Source organism: Monopterus albus, unplaced genomic scaffold (assembly GCF_001952655.1).
Source record: "Monopterus albus unplaced genomic scaffold, M_albus_1.0 scaffold289.1, whole genome shotgun sequence".
Classification (NCBI taxonomy): domain Eukaryota; kingdom Metazoa; phylum Chordata; class Actinopteri; order Synbranchiformes; family Synbranchidae; genus Monopterus; species Monopterus albus.
This window is the reverse complement of record NW_018128169.1, coordinates 422069-441297: the sequence shown is the minus strand read 5'-3', so window position 1 is coordinate 441297 and position 19229 is coordinate 422069. Positions and strand designations below refer to the sequence as shown.

Here is a 19229-nt window from a genome sequence, read left to right as displayed (position 1 = left end):
GACTAAGCTTCCATTCATCCAAACAGCTCCAGTCCTGACATTGGCATTTGGCAGGATGAGCCTTTGATTAATGTGTCCTCTGATGTTGCTTCCCTTTCCCTTCCATCTTTGCAGTGCTGGGTGCAGTTCCTGAGCAATGCCAGTGCCGAGACCTGGAGCTGGATTGTGACAGCGCACAGCTTCAAGATGTCCCGGTGGTGGCCATGAATGTCACCATGATGTGAGTAGCAATATTAGAAAGCCTCCCCTGCCACTGTGAGTACTTAACCATTGCCACAAGATTCATGAATAACATACTTTGCAGCCACTATTGCAGATGAATCTCTGTTGGGTGTAATACAGTGTCTTCACTACTCATTAAACTGATGAAAACTGTCCTTGAAAGTCTTATAAGAGCCAGCATCACACCTTTGATTTGTTATATTTGGGGAATGTTTTGTCAAAATTCAACATAAGATAAGATAATCTTTTATTGTCATTGTAACATGTACAACGAAATTTAGAGTGACCTCCAGTTGGTACAGCAATAAAAAAACCATAACATATGAAATAAGACCATATAAAAAACTTAACCGCTAGAAAAACAAAATAAACAATGAAGTCAACAATGACCTCCTTAGTCTTTGAGATATTAAGGAGCAGATTGTTCTCTCTGCACCACACTATCAGCCTCTCCACCTCATCCCTGTAGGTAGTCTCATCCCCCCAGAGATAAGCCCCACCACCATGATGTCATCAGCAAATTTTACAATGGTGCTGCCGTGGTGGGTGGGGGTGCAGTCGTGGGTGTACAGGGTGTAGAGCTCAGCACACAGTGTTGTGGGGAAACAGTGCTGAGGCTAAGAGCCGTGGATGTGTGTGCCACTTTCACCAGCTGCGTCTGGACAGGAAGTCCTTAATCCATATGGAATATGGAATTCCCAGGTCCACCAGCTTGTCCACCAGTCAACTGTTAGTCAGCCAAGAAATACAGTGTGATTAGAAAGTAGCGTTAGAGAACAGCGAGACTGGAGAGACAGTGTCAATAAAAAATCTTACATCGTCCCTCTTCAAAGAGCTTGGCACAACAGTGTTTGAGTGAATGAGCTTTTAATTAGCCTTTAGGCCATTAAAAGCTTAGGAAACCTCAGCTGAATCAGCGCCTTAATTATCAGACACTTCGAGGTGGTTAAATAAAGTTAGAAAGCTTATTTATTTAATTAATTTACTTATTTATCAGAAGACATACAGTATGTAATTGAAAGAATTTTTGCATTAAAGCCTTGCATAAAAACTAACGAGGATTATTTAGCACTAATTAGTGTGTGTCTTTTGCTGGAGGTCTTATGGAAATGTACTGTGGAAAACTACAGATAAACAATACAAAATGAGATCGGGGAATTAATAAGAAATGTTAACACAATGTATATCTACACGTAAACAAAATAACTTTGACAATAAAGCAGTCAGATGGTGCATCACTAAATTATGGTGAAAGCCTCCTTCTGTATTGTGACTGTGAGCCTCTTCCCAACCCTCAGGTCTCTACAAAGGAACCGGCTTCAGAAACTGAGGGCAAACACATTCGTTAAGTACAAAAGCCTCCAGAAACTGTGAGTTCTGGACTATATAATATTCATATTCATTTGATTTATTTTCACATTATGATATTTGCATTACTCTCTTTTTTTCACCGTTGTTTCTTATTGATCTCTCCTTTATTCAGTCCAAACACTGTAAAATACATGAGTATTATTAGCAAGCATGAGAACCTACACTATTCATTCAGTAAAGTCTTCAACATACTGAAGAGCTGAGATCATGACCATACTCAGTGATGAATACACTACAAAGCTGGCGTAAGAACCGCTGGGAGTGCTGACAGAGGGGATTGTTCTGTTGTGTAGTCATTTGTTCCAGATTTACAGTGTTTATCAGCCTCACTCGGTGCCTCTGGATGGTGTGGCAGCAGAATAGGTTTGAACCTCTGACAGGACGCATTTGCCTGTATTATACTGTCAGCGTTTAGCCACAGATTTTGACTGGAGTGAAAATGTTCCTGAGAAATGCTTAAACATCTTAAACACTCTCTGGTGTGTAAAGTGCACAAAGAGAAAACACAGCTGTAAGTGGAGGTTTGTTGCATGTGATATCAAAGACAATGTCAGCTAATAATCGGGTCATGATTGTTTGATATCAAACACTCTTTTCTCTCAGCTGGGCTAACATCCACAATTTAAACATTTTTGTTCAAGTAAACACAGTTTCTGTTTCTCATTCAAACAACCAAATTAAATACTTCATTGTCTCATTGTAATTCAGTGCATCATAAACCTTTTTTTACACAGATATCTCCAGCATAACAGAATTCAAGATGTGAGCTCTGACGCATTCAGAGGGCTGTATAACCTAACGAGACTGTAAGTTTGTCCAATCTGTAACACATGCCATTCAGTGATAAAACAAACAGCTGTGTGGTCTGTACCGTTGCACATAAAATAACAAACCGACACTGTGCATGCATAGCTGATTGGCATCTGCTGTTTCATTCATGTCTCTGCTTGACTCTGATGATGTCTGATCATATTCATGCAACGTGGTCAACACAGCCTGACTCTTCTCACTGTTATTCTGCTGATACATTGAACCTTCTCTTTATTTACTATAGTTTTTGGTTATGTTCATTTAATTAACTAATATTTATGTGATTATTAAGGAGGATTAGCTCTCTTAGTAGAAGGCACATTTTTCCTCAGACTCAAAGAGCTGAGCCTTTTTATGACCATATAATTGAATTGGCTTAAGTCAAACTGAAATGCTATATATGCAGCATCACAGTGGGGGGAAAAAGAAAATCAGCGGCCACCTAGGGAGGAAGGCTGATGACTACTATGTAAATGCCAATACCAGATGGAGGTTCCACAAAGACTGCTTTTTGAGTAAATCTAGTTTTCAAATGAGCCAAAAAGGCTTGAACACAACATTTGCTCCAAGCTTCCCTCTGAATTATAATATTATTACATTATAAGATGTTGGCAGATGAGAATGAATCACAAACTGCATGATTAAGTCCATATATGTTCACTGTGTGCTAAATGCAACATGTAACACAGTTTACCATTAGTTTATTTAACAGGTTTAGAGATTATCATTTTCAGATAACCCTCCAAACCTTTTTGCTTTCAGATATCTGAGCTACAATAAAATATCTATCCTGATGCCGGGGGTGTTCCAGGACCTGCACAAGCTGGAGTGGTTGTATGTTTATTTTCTACTGAAAAAAAATGTTTGCACTAAAACAACATAAAATATCGTATGCATAATATATAAGAATATTTTACTTTTTGTAAATATTGGTTTGCCAAAGGCACAGAATTCTATTTATGTGATAAATAATTCCTACATTTTCTTGCATACAGGTAGTACATCACAAATATCTCTGTGAATGGGGTCAATATTCTGCAAATGAGGCTGACACTATACACTGTTGTTTGTTTTTTATAGGATTCTAGATAATAACAATATCCATCAAATATCCTCCATGACCTTTTCAGGACTGAACTCCCTTGTTTTACTGTGAGTTTTGATTTCTATTCTATGCTACAGTAAAGATCCAAACTCCAGCAACACTTGCAGTATGTTGAACTTTATTTTGTGATTTTATAAGACTCTTACAAAGGGCACAAACCAAAACACATCAATCTTATAATAAAGTTGTGCAATGTACTGCTTTCCAGTTCATTTTCTCATCATCTATGCACTGTGGCAACAGTTTATATTGTGCCAGATGTTTCAGACTACTCTCAAAGTCCTGCTACTGAGAGCCTCTGCTGATGAGATAAGACTTGAATGAGTGTTCTTTCTTTGAAAACTGAAGGAGAAAATGTTACACCTTGCTACATCTTACTGATTGACAGGGTTTTGTTGAATAACTCTTTGACAAAGCTGGATGACATCTGTCAAGAACTGCCAAGATTGAACTGGCTGTAAGTAGGATGTCAAAAATCAAAAGCTGTCTTGTCATAAAAGTGACACATCTTTAGATAAATTCATTTTGTCTGTGTGCATGTGTCTGTACATTTCTGCTGTGAATGTATATTTCAAAACATGTTCTTGCAGAGATTTGGAGGGAAATCTGCTAGAAGCCATTGGAAACACCTCATTCTGCTCATGCCATATGCTGACAGTTCTGTAAGTATCAAGGAACATAATTTTATCCATGGTAAAGGCAGCGTTTCTGCTTTTTAAAGTTTTTCTCTTGCCTGAATTTCAGTGCGAAGCTTGGGAATCACTCAGTTTCTCAAATTTTGATTTGCAACTTATGTGCAGAATTGATATTTGTAGTTCATGAAATGGGATTACGAAGTACAACTACTAGTATAATGATTCATTTTTGTATTTATGGCCTTTCATCAGGGTTTTACAGCGAAACTTGATCAGTCACATACATGAACAGGCTTTCTCGGTCCTTCGAAAGCTTGGAGAATTGTAAGTTAATGTTTTTGATTTTTCATTTAAATTGTATGAGGAAAAAATAGCACAGTTTTCAGAATTGGGACAAAAAGAAACTGAAGCAATGCAATTTCAGATATGGGTCATTTTGGATATGTTATGCACAATGACTTTAGAAGAAAGAGAAATGAGAAACAGTATGGAAAATCACAGTAAAGTTTGCAAACCCTGTGGAATAACTTGATTTCTGCTTTAATTTATGCTAAAATCTTATAATATAGGAATCATTATAACTGTCACAGTTGATACTTGCAAACTACATGAACCTTCAGTAACTTAGTATCTAAGGAACAAAAACTTCTAAGCTACAGTACAGTAGTTGATATCATTTAAGGACATCTGTCTAATGATGCCATGAACGTGTCAATTAGTTAATGAAGAGGTTTGTTGTTCCCTTGAGCCAGAGCCATTTGGTTCTGTTGGTTTGTTGGTGTTGGAATTGATTGGTGTGTTCTCTCTAAACATTTTTTACACAGCAACATACGCACTGTATGTCTACAGGGCAATCAGTGGTTCTCAGAAGATGATTGATAATGGTTTTGATGACCTCCTGATCTTTTGTTCATTTAAAAATGTCCAAACGTTATTACGGTGCTTTTACCACAATCTGCACATGTGCACCAGCTGTGGAACTTTTTTTAATGCATGAGCATTCAGTGATACTTCGACCCTGTCTGCTGAGTTTGGTTGCTCAAGCTCATATGATTGCTGGCAGGTACTTTATGGAACAAAGGAGAAAAAAGACAAAGAACCCAAATAATTGACAGCTACTAAACCTGAACGTAATTAAGCTACTCTATAAACTGTGACACACATTTTTCTTCTTTGTCATGTTTTTCACGTTTTTGCCATAGCATTCAGAACATTCAGCTGTCTTGTAAGAGCCAACATCAGTGTTACTGTTGGAGATCAGTGCTTCTTTGTGGCAGAGTTTAATGGACACATTCCTCTTTAGCACTTTATTACCAAACCAAATCCAGAGGTTATTAACATGCCTGCAAAACCTTACTTTTGATCTTTGATCTTGCATTCTTTTGAGTATTGCACAATGTGCACAAGCTGTGTTCTTTGCAGAGAACCCAGTCTGTCTTTCTTTCATCTTATGTGCCTCACAGTTGGCTAGCAGAATTTTCCACCCTTAGCAAACACTTTTGTAGCAAATAAAAGTCTCAAGAGTCTCAATAAGTTTTCTTCTAAGCTAGTTTTCTTTATTGATTTAACTTTTTTTTTTTGCCTCAGTGGATCTTTGACAAACAAAACACAATTACCTTAAATTACTACTACCACTAGAGATAGGGTGAGGAGTTCGGTCACCCGGGAGGAGCTCAGAGTAGAACCGCTGCTCCTCCACATCGAGAGGAGCCAGCTGAGGTGGCTCGGGCATCTGTTTCGGATGCCTCCTGGGCGCCTTCCTAGGGAGGTGTTCCGGGCATGTCCCACCGGGAGGAGGCCCCAGGGAAGACCCAAGACACGCTGGAGGGACTATGTCTCTCGGCTGGCCTGGGAACGCCGCGGCATTCCCCCGGAGGAGCTGGAGGAAGTGTCTGGAGAGAGGGAAGTCTGGGCATCTTTGCTTAGACTGCTGCCCCCGCCACCCGGTCCCAGATAAGCGGAGGAAAATGGATGGATGGATGAATGAATGGAATCAGTCAATATCTCAGTGGCTCACTTTGTCTAGACTGTGAATGCAAACATTACTGAAAGTGTAATTGTTGCTGTTTCTCTTATGAAATGAGAAACAGATGTGGGTGTAATTTTACAAAGGATCCCAATAATGTCATATAGAGTAATTCAATGTTTTTCTTACTAAGAGAGATGTGTAGTATTGTTAAAGGACAAAACTGTTGATATTCTATATTTTTATTATTGACAATAACACCGAGGGTGATCCAGGGCATCATCACAGGTTCAGTGATCCTCGTCCTACTTAGGTCAGAAGTGATGAACTGTACACTGCATGTTTCATGAGACTTTTATGGTAAATGGTAAGTGGACTGTATTTATATAGCACTTTTATGCACTGGCCAAAGTGCTTTACAGGGAGATTATACACTATTCACCCATTCACACACACATTCACACACCGATGACGACAAGGCTGCCACACAACGGCACTAGTCAAGCCACCGGGAGCAATTTTTTACTCTTTAATTGACTGTGAAACTAACTTTCCTGCAGCTATGCTCATGCCCACCATAGCAGTCTTTTTTACACATACTATATTTCAATCAGGAGAGACAGAGAACAAGCAGTTCAGAAGTGCTTACATGGTTCATTGTCCTAGTGAGTATGGCAGAAAGAAAGGATTTGGTGCTTAGACTCTGTCATGCATGAAACTTATAAAATAAGATTACAAGCCATGAAGGGAACAGGAAATGTTCTCCAGACGCTGGTGGTGGTGGAGAGAAGAGATAGGTGATGATAAGGATAGAAAGATGAGAAAGGGTAAGAGTCTCATGAAGGATCAATGAGAAGGATGCCTGGATGAGGACAGGAGTCTGATGGATGACAGAGGACCCATGATGGAGACAAGAGGTGCTGCCCAAGAAAAGGCTGGAGCAGGAATCTGGTGATCCTGATGGTGGACCTGTGGAACACCAATTTACAGTTGAACGGGGAGGTGGAGGACAGTAAAAGCTTACGCTGAGATGACAGCTGACAGCAGAGAGAGGAATGGATTTAAAGTTTTAACAGCTATGAGAAGACTGGTTCACTGAGGCGGTGGAAGAAACTGATTGGTTAATCGACTGAGACAGCCACAGTCATGAATGGATTTCTGAACGGGCCTAGGAGCCCCTAGACCAGGGAATTGTGAAGGGACTGTTAACCTTTCCATTGGAAAGCCATCCAAATTGAAAGCCACAAAACAAGAAAAATATGGGCAATACTACTAGAGGCACAAAAAACTACAAAGAAATGCAAAATAATGACCCCCCCCCCTCCCCAAAAAAAGAAACTAAGTAGAATGGTTGCAAAATGAGCAATGAGCAGAAGTACATAAAATGCCTACAGGTAGTTGCAAAACAACTACAAAGTGACACAGGTGGGGGCTTTTTACATGTCTGTGCCTAGGGGCCCACTGTTCCGTGATCTATCCATGTCCACAGTCGGCAGATAGAGTTGGAGGTGGAGAGAGAGAATGTCTTTCTGATTGAATTTTCACACTAGCTTCATAACCACAGCTGAATACATCGAGTTCACAGCCTTTTGGGACCAGTAACAATAATGGGTGCAAAGTGAATTAACTTACAGATGTTAAAGTTACTGCAAGGCTGTTTTTTAGTGTCCCTATTAGGCAGCACATTGCAAGGATTACAGAGGGTGTTTTTTAAAGCTCTATAACAGTCAAATGCTGAATATTGTACCTCAATGTTTGTTTGTTGTTTTGTTTTTCGGGAATGTGGATTTGTCTCAACGAGCAGGGATCTATCCAACAACAGACTGATGTCGATCCCTCCCAATCTCTTTGTCTTACTTGCGGATTTACTCCAACTGTGAGTTCTGTTTTTCACAAACCCACTGTGATATACAGCTCTGTATTTAAGCATACCTCATCCATGAATATTTAATAGTGCATGTCTAACAGATCATAGGCATCACACTCACTGTTTCACAATAAAAGCCACAGTGTCTTTCCATTTAGGAGCTTTAGTGTGAATGGCAGGAGGTTCTGTTTACTTTGGCAGTAACTTAAGCTCTGACACAGTGTAACAGTCAGTTCCACTGGATTACATAATTCTTGTGCTGAGACCAGCACAAGAATAGCAGGTTCCTGTTTAGAGGGATATGCTGTGTTTCCACTATCGGCTCCCAAACGAGTGGTATACCGCGTACTTCCCTTAACCATCACCAGCTATAGTCTCTGGGGTTGATGTGGACGTCCTGCTTTGTTTTTCCACTACATTTTCTCTCTGTTGGTTTTCATTTAGAGGAGGGAGGGGCTGCTCCGCTCTCACACACATAGTCAGCTCCCAAAACACACCTCCAAATTGGGCTGAGTGTAGCAGAAACTGACGCAAAACATGTTTCAGCAGGTTCCTAAAATGGAAAACTCCTATAACTACTTACTATAAATACACTAAATGGCTACTGTAGAAAATGTGTTGATCATAAATAGTATCAAATATGGGATGTGATTTCATGAAAATCTTCATCACTATAACTTTAATTAGTAGGCAGTCAATGCACTAAATCTTTTTCAGCAAATATTGTGTCAGGTGGATAACAAGATATTGCATAAAGAGAAATACCTGTTATGCATATAGCAGAAGGCATTGTATAATATACTGAGTTAAATTAAATTTCATATTATATGATTGGTTTCCTGTCTGTTTTCTAGGAATATATCATACAATCCCATTGTGGAGCTCCAAGTTGACCACTTTGACAGGTTGCACAAGCTGAAGTCATTGTAAGTCTACTTTGCTACATATTGAATGACTCCTGCAGCTATAGTTAAACACATTTACAATAAAATCCTCCCTAATGTACTTAGAAAACCTACAGTAGTAGGTTTGTGTTAAGAGGTACTTGAATAACTCTCCTGTTATATTTAAAAGTGAGAAAGAACAGCTAATATAAAAGCATAGTGATTAACTTGATAATGAACATAATGGACAAAAAGACTGACATCATTATTCTTTCAACACTGTGCGGGTCAGAATTTGCTGAATGATGGTTTCCTGTATTATTTGTGTATTATGTGGTTATGTGGTCTTTCTTTTGAGACATGCATTAGTTCACACAAAAGTTAAAATCTGAATCAACTACTGAAATAAGATTTATTTGGTCTTGTAAAAATGTCTCATTAAGTCCTTGAAGGGCTATTTGGTGTTTGTTGAAAACTGTTTTTGTGCTTTTAATTACTCTGAAGGATTAGCATTTATAAATCAATATGCTATAATGTGTATGCAGCCTTTAAGATAAACTCAATGTCTTTATACTTTCTAGGAGCATAGAGGGAATAGAAATTGGAAACATACAACAGAAGATGTTTGAATCTCTCAAACACTTGACTCATATGTAAGTACTCCCTTTATGTTTATACTGTTAATCTTTATCGTTTAGTCTGGACTGTCACGTGTTTCTAATGGTGAGCTCCCAGCTAGCCTTATGGAGACCGGCAGGCTTCTCTTCCATGGTTAAGTCAAATTTACACTAATTAATTTACTCTAGGGGTAAATCAACATGGGATGCTAATATCAGTCAGCCAGTCCACTATGGTAGTCCAGTGGAGGCAAAATCTTTGATATCTGAAAGGAATGGACAAATAAAACCTAAACTCTCAGTGTGGCTACATAGAGATGAGTGAGAAAATATGGGTTTTGTTGTGATTTGGATGAACTACCCCTTTAATTTTATCTCTAGATGAAGGATCACTGTTAAACCTTTGTTATAGCAACTCTTCAGACAACTCAAAGATTTTGAAAAGCACCTATTTCTAACCAAATAAGACTTTTGTTATTAAGTTCACCACCTTTAAAGCCCCATGACTTGATACTGCCCTTAGTTAAAATCAAAATCAAATCCGCTGTCAGAATCATCAGAACATTTCTTTTGTGGCTTTATTCTTTCACCATCCATGCTTTGCAGTGCAAGAACTCACTTGGCTGTAAACAGCAGTTCTCATAACTGTACGTAAATCGACTACATTCTTTTTTGTTTGACTTCATACTCTGCCTAATCTGTTATGACAGCTACTTCAAGAAGTTCCAGTACTGCGGCTATGCTCCTCACGTGCGCAGCTGCAAGCCCAACACTGACGGCATCTCATCCTTTGAGGACCTGCTGGCTAACATTGTGCTAAGGGTCTTTGTCTGGGTGGTGTCTGCCACCACCTGCTTCGGCAACATCTTCGTCATCTGCATGCGCTCGTACATCCGCTCTGAGAACAAACTCCACGCCATGTGCATCATCTCACTCTGCTGTAAGTCACACTGCAATTTAAAGTGGGATGTAGTTAAAGGGAGGCACGCATAATGTCACTAACTAGTTCATCACAGAATGTCCTTCACCATCATAGTACAGTATATTCATGTATTATCTAATTTCTGTAGTCATACAGGTATAGAGGGTATGGTATTTACTGCCCAGCAACACATATTTAAAAAGTGTGATAAATTAGTGGCTGCTTGCTTATATAGTTCATAGTTTACCCACACTTATATTAATCACTTCATTATGTTTATAGACCTGCTGTCTCAGGAATTATGCCATACAACAGAAGTCAAGACAAAGTGGATTTATTTAAATGGCACATTTCAAATAGACGCAAAGAAAAACAAAGAAAAGCATTAGAACAATATCAAAAACAATAAGCAGAATATAATAAAATGCAGAATAAAATCAATAGGAACAAAATAAAAGGACATAAAATACATAAAGTAAAAATAAAATATAAATAGACAAAGATAATAGTAAACCAGAAATACAGTTCCGGCACAATTACAATGCAGTAATGAGCATAAGTTGCCACAAGTGCAACAGAAGAAATGAAGGTACAGTAGAGGAGCCAATCAGTCAAAGGCACAGGAAAACAGAGTTTTCCATTTAGACTTGAAAGTAGCTGCAAGTGCTTTTCTGTGCAGAGGGGGGAAATTATTTCAAGACAGTATGCTGCTGTATATAAAGCAAAAACATCGATTTTTAAAGGAACTCCCTTGTGTAGGAGGTCAGAATAAATCAGCGCCATGTACATTGCCTTTATGGTTATTATTTCCAAGATAAAATAAAACATTTAGGAAATAAAAGTTTTCAATAACACACCACTGTATGCTTGTGGTCACATTTCACATTCAAGTCAGATATAAAGGATCCTGTATTAAGGGCTAGAATCAAGGCCTCACTTGCTTAATATGTCAGTCTTTAATGTTTATTACTAGAATGCCAGTGGGGACAGCTTTCTGTCACACACCTAATTCTGGTGGCTTAGCCCAGATAAAAAAGCTTAAGGTAATTAACACAAGTGAGAGTTCAGATTTAAATCGTTCTTCTTTATAACAACAATGGATTATCATCTCTTTTCATGCAAGTGGGACACGAATGCATGTTGCTTTAATCCTGTTATTACAGGGGTTGAACAGATTTGAGCCTGGAAAGAAGAAAGAGTCATAAACAAGGTAGAGATATGAAGATAGAGTTTGAGTCTCTGATTTTGTCCCTTGATTTATCACCCTTATTCTTTTTCTTTCTGTATCAAACCTTTTCTTTCCTGTCTGTATTCTCTCTGACCTACTGTATGTATAGTTGATTCAGCCAGACCAGCTTTAATCCTCTACACTTTGATGTACTCATGGGAATTTCACATTTAAGTATACATTATCATTTCATGTATATCAAAGAAAAACTGCTAAACATGCTAAATACATTGAATGGCACTTAGAGGTACGTGTCAACAGTAAAAGTCCATCCAGGTTCTCTACAACAAAATGTCATACAGGGAGTCTTTAATGATCATGCGCACATTGTGTAAAATGAAACATGCTTTCTGATGATTATTGGCATGTTTCCATATGAAAGTCTGTCTTTGTGTAGTGAATTTACTATATTATCAAAGAACTAAACATTAAGATGTGAAACAGTGGTGAAATTCTTCAGAGGATGTAAGTTGTGCATTGATTTTCTGCTTTCACAAGAGTCAGCAGAACACTGTGATGAATTCACTGAAGGCAGAAAGAGTAGGTGTAAAAGAAAATAATGTGAGGTTGGGATTCATTTTTTGTTTGTTTGTTTGGGATTTGTGTTCTGTGCTGGGGTTCTATAGATTTAAATACAACAGTATGACTGCAGAAACATGTATATACAGTCTTTCCAGTAAATGTACAGTATGAACCCCTATTGTTCTTTCTCACAATCATGCAATTGTGTATAAATACATCATCCACAATTTTCTATAATTATCCATATATAGATGTTGACAACCCCCCATTTACAACATTGCGACAATGTTACTGAGTGTGTGATCATACTTAAAGATATTTATTCACACCAGAATATAATCATGCAATTTTAAAGGACAGTTCAACATTTTAATGAAGTTGTTTATTTGATATGCCAAGTTAGACAAGAATATCAATACCACTCTCACAACTGTCTATTATGCATAAAGCAAATTTAACTAGCAGACTCGAGGAAGTCAGTGCTGGCACATCTCCCCAGCTAAAACAGGAACTCATCATTTTACACTTTGACTTCTGTACTGATTAAACAAGTAAGGTATATAATGTGAATGATCTTCTAAAAAGCTGTAAAATATATCACACCTTTCTTACAGGTGCAGATGGGCTGATGGGCATCTACCTCTTCATGATTGGTGCGTATGACCTGAAGTTTCGAGGTGAGTACAACCGGCACGCTCAGGCCTGGATGGACAGCAGTCAGTGTCAGGTCATTGGCTCTTTGGCCATGCTGTCCACTGAGGTATCCGTCCTGCTCCTCACTTATCTCACTCTGGAGAAATACATCTGCATCGTCTACCCTTTTCAGTACTTGACACCTGGCTGGCGACGAACTGTCACCATCCTTCTCGGCATTTGGGTGTTCGGCTTTATTATTGCCTTCCTGCCTCTGACTTGCAAAGGGCTGTTTCGCAACTTCTATGGTACCAATGGTGTTTGCTTCCCATTGCACTCGGAACAGCCTGAGACGCTATGGGCTCATGTTTACTCGATCATCATTTTCCTGGGTAGGGATTGGTACTTTGTATAATAATCTGAGCTTTTTTGTTGTATTTACTTTTATTAAGCTGTTCTTTAACACAAATTATAAATTCACAGTCTCACAGTCACATATTTATTGAGTGTATTTGTTTTTTGTTGGGATTTTTGTTCTGTTTTGGGGTTTTTTGTTTGTTTGCTTTATTATTTTTATTAATGCACAGTGCAAATATATGCTACTGTAGTTGTATGGCAACCCAGAAGCTAACCAGATATCTGTCTGTAGGTCTGAACCTGGTGGCATTCCTCATCATTGTCCTATCCTATGCAAGCATGTTCTATAACATCCAGAGAACAGGCACTCAGACCACAAAGTACAGCAACCACATCAAGAAGGAGGTGACCATCGCCAAAAGGTTCTTCTCTATCGTCATTACTGACTCCCTTTGCTGGATCCCCATTTTCATTCTGAAGATCCTCTCACTGCTGCAGGTGGAGATCCCCGGTATAGTAGAAGTGCTATAATAATTTATAGGAATACTGCATGGAAAGTCTGCATTTCAAGAATCAAATAAACCCCTTTAGCGGGTTTGCCATGTGGCTCTAGTCTGTTCCTTCACAGAGGACACCAGCTGTAGTTGGCTTGGGTTCACAGCATTTGACTGAAAAGATGCAGAAGTGCCTTGGAAGTTTAAAGCAGAAATCGATCAGCATGCTGTCTCATGCTCTTCAGCTCTAAATTGACCTGTCTGATGAGCTTAGGTTCACAAAATCATGGCTAGCATGGCAGTGAAAAAGAACACGTATGAAATAAACTATGATTGCTTGGAAGATAGGCAAAAATGTGGACAATATGTTTGTAAGGATGGTTGGTAGGTTTGACACATTTTGCTATGACTTTGAGCCATCTTTGGAACCCACTGTATTTGCTATGGATCCAAGCTAACCACTGGTACTGTCCTTGCAAACTTTTTGGAACCACCTTTCAGCACTAAAAGGGCAAAGGTACTTAAGAGCAAGGTTTTCTTTGGAGTATTCCATAAGTATTTCATTTGTTGTGTTAGTTTATCACAAAGTTGTCTAAATTCTGTAAAGTGTGAAAGAGCTTTCCAGAAGATACCTATTACTGTATAAAGAGCATTTACTGTAGCCACCTTACTGAACTTTGCACTGTATACTCACATGACCATTTATTGTTGTGCACAACCCATTACATTCTTAATCCCTCATTACAGTAGGTCCCCTGTAGGAATATAGAGGATTTATTACATAAGTAATACTGATAAAAAGCTTTTATGTTGAACTGTTCTCAATGCTCATGTTCCCTCTTTGCTGGCAGGTACCATCTGCTCTTGGGTGGTTATATTTATTCTCCCCATCAACAGTGCACTTAACCCCATCCTTTACACGCTGACTACACGGCCTTTTAAAGAGACCATTCTGCAGGTATGGGCCAACTACAGGCAGAGGAGACCATTGCTCAGCAGTCAGCCAGCTCATCATCCGTTGTCGCTCACCTGGCAGGAAATGTGGCCCCTGCAGGAGAACAGCCACAGCCTTGCCCCAGGGCACCCTCTGGAAGTGACAGGCATGCTAGCCAAGCTCACCCCTGTGGAAAATACCAACGAGGGATACATTGACATTATCGAGTGCACGCAGCAACAACAGAAGCAACAGACAATCTTGTCACTGCATTCACAGAAACAAATGTTCACATACACGCAAGGAAATGAACTCATCTAGATACATGGATCTGTTCGTAATGTCATCGAAATTACACCTCAGCTGATTAAATGTGATTCAGGTTCATTCGCTTTTTTTTATTTAAAACCTTTATTTAAAAGGGACAGTTCATAATTTGTGCTCAGATTTCTCCTTGTGGTTGAAAATCATTAGTATTCATTAGTGTTTTTGGAAATCCCACCATGTGTGTGTCTTGGCCAAGCAGCAGCTGTCACAGCAGAAGGATGAAGTCAGTGCAGCAGTAGAGTCCCTCTAATGAAGACTACATGCTGGGTTAATACAGAACAGAGGTCCTATCTCACTAATGGTTTTGTTTTTGTTCTTCTAGTTTTTACTTGTCAGTTTAATATGTCACAAAAGTTATCTTTTTTCATTCTCTCTGAAAGCTAGAACATGATACCAGAGAGCACTGTACAGCTTCTGAGTTCAGTGTTAATCTACTACCACACTGGCAAGTAAAATGTGTTTGAATAGACGATACAATACAATATGATAACACTTTATCAGATAAAATCTGAAATTTGTCTTGTGACACAAGGCAGTGTCAATGGAAAACCAAACAATAACAGAGTCACAACAACAAATTATCAAACAATAACAATAAACCACTTCTATCACCCCAATTACATAATTAGTAATTGCCTACAGATCTAGCCAACATAGCCACACCTTGATTTTGATTTAACAACAATATGGACTGATGAACAAAAGACTGTTTCAGCCAGTTCTTTTTAAAATAAGGAACTCTAAATCACCTACTGGAGGGCAGAAGTTGATAATCGCTATTAAGGATGTGAGAAAAGCACTACAGCTACACCATTTGACTGTGTCTTTATGACCACCCTGCTATTTCTAAAATGATATTCTCATTAAATTATTGATAGCATTCCTACTTCTCCACACTTTCGGCTGGTCCTGTTAGGGGTGGCCACAGCAAATCATCTCTTTCCACACTGACACTTCACATGGTTCGAAATTTAGCATGGTTTTACGCCGGATGCACTTCCTGATGCAACCCTCTCTATTTTGATAGCGTTCCTACTAATCAGCTCAATTTTAAAAGTCTCTAGAAATAAGAAAATCTGTTAGTAAGTTTGAAATTTAACCAACCAAGATTGTTTGCTGTTTCACTATTAAACATGTTTACAGTACATGATACGATTCTTTTGTAATTATTCCAAGTGCATACACTTTTTGGCAGTACTTTTATTCATTCAGCTGTGAGATTGTTAGGTCATGTGCATTTGTGATGCAATGTTTAATAATCCAGACATCTTTCATACACAGTACATACATTTTGCTGCCATAACTTCACAGTAGTGATTTCACTTAGACTCAATTTCTTTAGCATGTGACATCTGTTGTCACAATTACTGTTGCTTCTTTTGTGTGAAAAATCCTCTTTTTGCAGTGTCCCACATATTACTCCAAGTCCCCCAGTTTCTAAATATTTATCTGCCTTATTTTAACTATGGGGACAGTTTCACTTTTGATGTAACATATCATCATTAAGTCGTTAGTCTAAGAAATTCTAGAAATATTTTTAATGATTTTATCTTTATCTTTTTTGTAAGTGGGTGGGACAGCGAAGGAATTTGGAGATTTGTTTGTAGGTCTTCGTTTATGTATATTTGGTTAAAAGCCCAGATTTTAACCTCTGGACAACGCAATTTCCACGGTCCCTTTAACTACAGATGTACAGTGGCCTGGGGTGATGCCTTTAATGCAATGTCTGATTCCTAAACGTTATGATCCTGGATTTACTACAGCCATGACACAGAATGAAGCAGAGAGATCTGCACTTACGCAGAACGCCGGCGCAGCTTTATGATGTCATCAAGTCGCTGTTATGAGACGTGGTTATTTTTATAAAGAATCTCTGCTCAACGTTTGTTTGGAGAGCTGAGAGCTGCTCTACTGGCAGCTTTACTTTGGCTGATTCAAAAAGAAGAAATACTGTCTGTTAATGAGTTTATACTAGCTGAAACAGCATGTTTCCGGCCAGCAGATATTCTTGTCAAGGTATATCAGCTGATATCTAGCAAGCTAGCTAGCTAACATTAATATGAGTTTTCTGCTAGTTTATCTTTATCGACATTGTTTTTTGCTGTATTTTCACGGCTTGAATGCTTACTTTAGCAGGGTCAATTTTTGCTCGTGCCTGTATTTACTTCTCGGCTTTTTACAAATGCTAGCGTTAGTATTAGCCAAAACAGTCACACATGCTCACTTAGGTTAGCATCAGGCTAAAATGTAGGTTAAAGTTGAACCACTGTGTAGCTCACGGGCAGTGTCCTTGTCCAGGGTTTTGTGTCCAGTTTACGCTTTCTAAGAAATGTACTGATTTTGTTAGTAATCTGTCTCTGCTTTGCAAATTAGCAAAACAATTTGCGATCTAAGAAGGATGTCTATTGGCAGAAATTGGCTTTGAATTTGGCTAAGGAGTAGTCGCACATTAGTCCTAACTTGTTCGCATGGTGCTACCCTTCCACTTGGCACTGTGACAGCTTTTGTTTATCTCTCTCATGTGTTTGGTGTATTTTTAGACTCGTTTAAACTTGTACTCATTTGGAAACCACATCATGTTCAAATAAACGAATGAGCACACCAGTTTGAATAGCGCTTGACTGGGGCTTATTCTCTCTCTCTCTCTTTCTCTCGCAGCCCGCAGGTGTATCAGGGCATTGAAAATAGTACAGGCAGAACATATTACCCCTCAGCTGTACACAGCACTACACAGAAGAACGTGCTCTTCAGTGTCAACATCCCGCATCACAACACACTACACTATCCACCCTCGGGACAAAGATCCAAGATGGGAAGGTAAGACACTGCTTTATCTAAGTTTCCACTTTGGTGACCTAAGCCACACATCCACTCACACTCTTGGGGAGACTGATCTTTTTGTTGTATGATTTGCTCTTTGCCACATCACTGACAGTGTAGTCAGTCAATGAGTAGATCGATGAGGCAGCCTAGTTTCTCTGTTATCCTGTGGTTGTCCATATTCAAGATACTATGTTTACACTGAACACAAGTAACCTGGTCCTATAAGATTTTGATTGTATGTGCAGGGGTACTCATGTTATTTATTTATTTCTCCTGTCATAGTAAAATACAGAGCAGTGTATAATGTCTTCAGTAATACTTCTAAAACAAATTACCTTTGACATTATTGACCATTGAAGTAAATAATATATATAACCTGCATTACACTTTTATTTTGCTGACTTCCTAGAATAATTTGTATTGCAGCCTTTTATTATACATATTTTAAAAAATATGTTCATAAAGCAAAATGTTTATGGATTTGCTGTGGCAATAAAGTTAGACAGGATTGATCCAAGTCTTGTGAAATCTGGTCAGGGTGAGTGTTAGGTTGTGGTTAGTACAAATCTATGTTAAATTATGTCTTTATTATTCAGTGAATGGTTCTTACATATTTTAGGAGGACCTGTAAGGAGGATTTCATATTGTGAGTTTTCAGTGTGAATATAAAAACAAAATGTTTTGTTTGCCTGAATGGATTTAACTTTGAAATTCAGTTTGAGAGGATAAAATCTTGACAGCCTATTTATTTGTTTGGGTGGCTATGCTCTGGCTGACTGTGCCACTTTTCACTGAAGGCTTTGCCAGGTGTACCACACAGGGCTGTAGTTGTCCTCAGATATCACAAATTGAATCTAAATGCATTGCCTCTCTTTTATGGGTCTTCTAGTTATCGACTTAGATTTTTTTTTTTCTTATACTTCATTTCTTTCCCAGGAGTTGAAATGGACCGGTTTGTCGATGAGGCAGATGTGGTGATAGTAGGTGGGGGTCCTGCTGGTCTTTCAGCAGCCATACGTCTGAAGCAGCTAGCCAATAAACATGAGAAAGAGCTGCGAGTGTGCCTTGTGGAGAAGGCCTCTCAGATTGGGGCGCACACACTATCAGGAGCCTGTCTGGAGCCCACTGCAGTCTTTGAGCTCTTTCCTGATTGGAAGGAACGAGGGGTGAGTGTCTTCAATGTTTCTTTTTTGTGCGTGTGTGCTGTATAGAGTGATGTCTACAAAGCTGTCCTTCCTTCATAGCATAAGGGATTGTGACATCAGGTCCATGTTGTTGTTATGTTGTAGTATATATTGCATCATATGACTGTACAGTATATCAGCAATGCTGGTGTGTGTGTGTGTGTGTGTGTGTATATTTACATATATATACAGTGGGTACAGAAAGTATTCAGACCCCCTTAAATTTTTCACTCTGTTATATTGCAGCCATATGCTAAAATCATTTAAGTTCATTTTTTTCCTCATTAATGTACACACAGCACCCCATATTGACAGAAAAACACAGAAT

At 38.7% G+C, this 19229-nt stretch overlaps 2 protein-coding genes across 5 annotated transcripts in view; both read left to right on the top strand.

Annotated features, from left to right (window-relative positions):
• rxfp1 (relaxin family peptide receptor 1) overlaps positions 1-14956 on the top strand; it is a 38163-nt gene extending 23207 nt beyond the window's left edge. For 2 of the 4 annotated variants that reach the window (XM_020622841.1, XM_020622839.1), the window contains exons 4-18: positions 115-220; positions 1521-1592; positions 2328-2399; positions 3166-3237; positions 3484-3555; positions 3897-3965; positions 4099-4170; positions 4396-4467; positions 7914-7985; positions 8831-8902; positions 9442-9513; positions 10188-10417; positions 12764-13174; positions 13432-13650; positions 14485-14956. In XM_020622841.1, coding sequence (XP_020478497.1) covers positions 115-220; positions 1521-1592; positions 2328-2399; positions 3166-3237; positions 3484-3555; positions 3897-3965; positions 4099-4170; positions 4396-4467; positions 7914-7985; positions 8831-8902; positions 9442-9513; positions 10188-10417; positions 12764-13174; positions 13432-13650; positions 14485-14888 — 2087 coding nt within the window. In that variant the 3' untranslated portion in view covers positions 14889-14956. The remainder of the gene's footprint in view (positions 1-114; positions 221-1520; positions 1593-2327; positions 2400-3165; positions 3238-3483; positions 3556-3896; positions 3966-4098; positions 4171-4395; positions 4468-7913; positions 7986-8830; positions 8903-9441; positions 9514-10187; positions 10418-12763; positions 13175-13431; positions 13651-14484) is intronic. The other 2 variants (XM_020622842.1, XM_020622840.1) reach the window with 2 other exon arrangements.
• A 1731-nt stretch (positions 14957-16687) lies between these two features.
• The window catches only part of etfdh (electron transfer flavoprotein dehydrogenase), a 13191-nt gene continuing 10649 nt past the window's right edge, over positions 16688-19229 (top strand). Inside the window, 3 exon segments of the mRNA XM_020622823.1 lie at positions 16688-16910; positions 17553-17711; positions 18654-18883. Coding sequence (XP_020478479.1) covers positions 16880-16910; positions 17553-17711; positions 18654-18883 — 420 coding nt within the window. The 5' untranslated portion in view covers positions 16688-16879.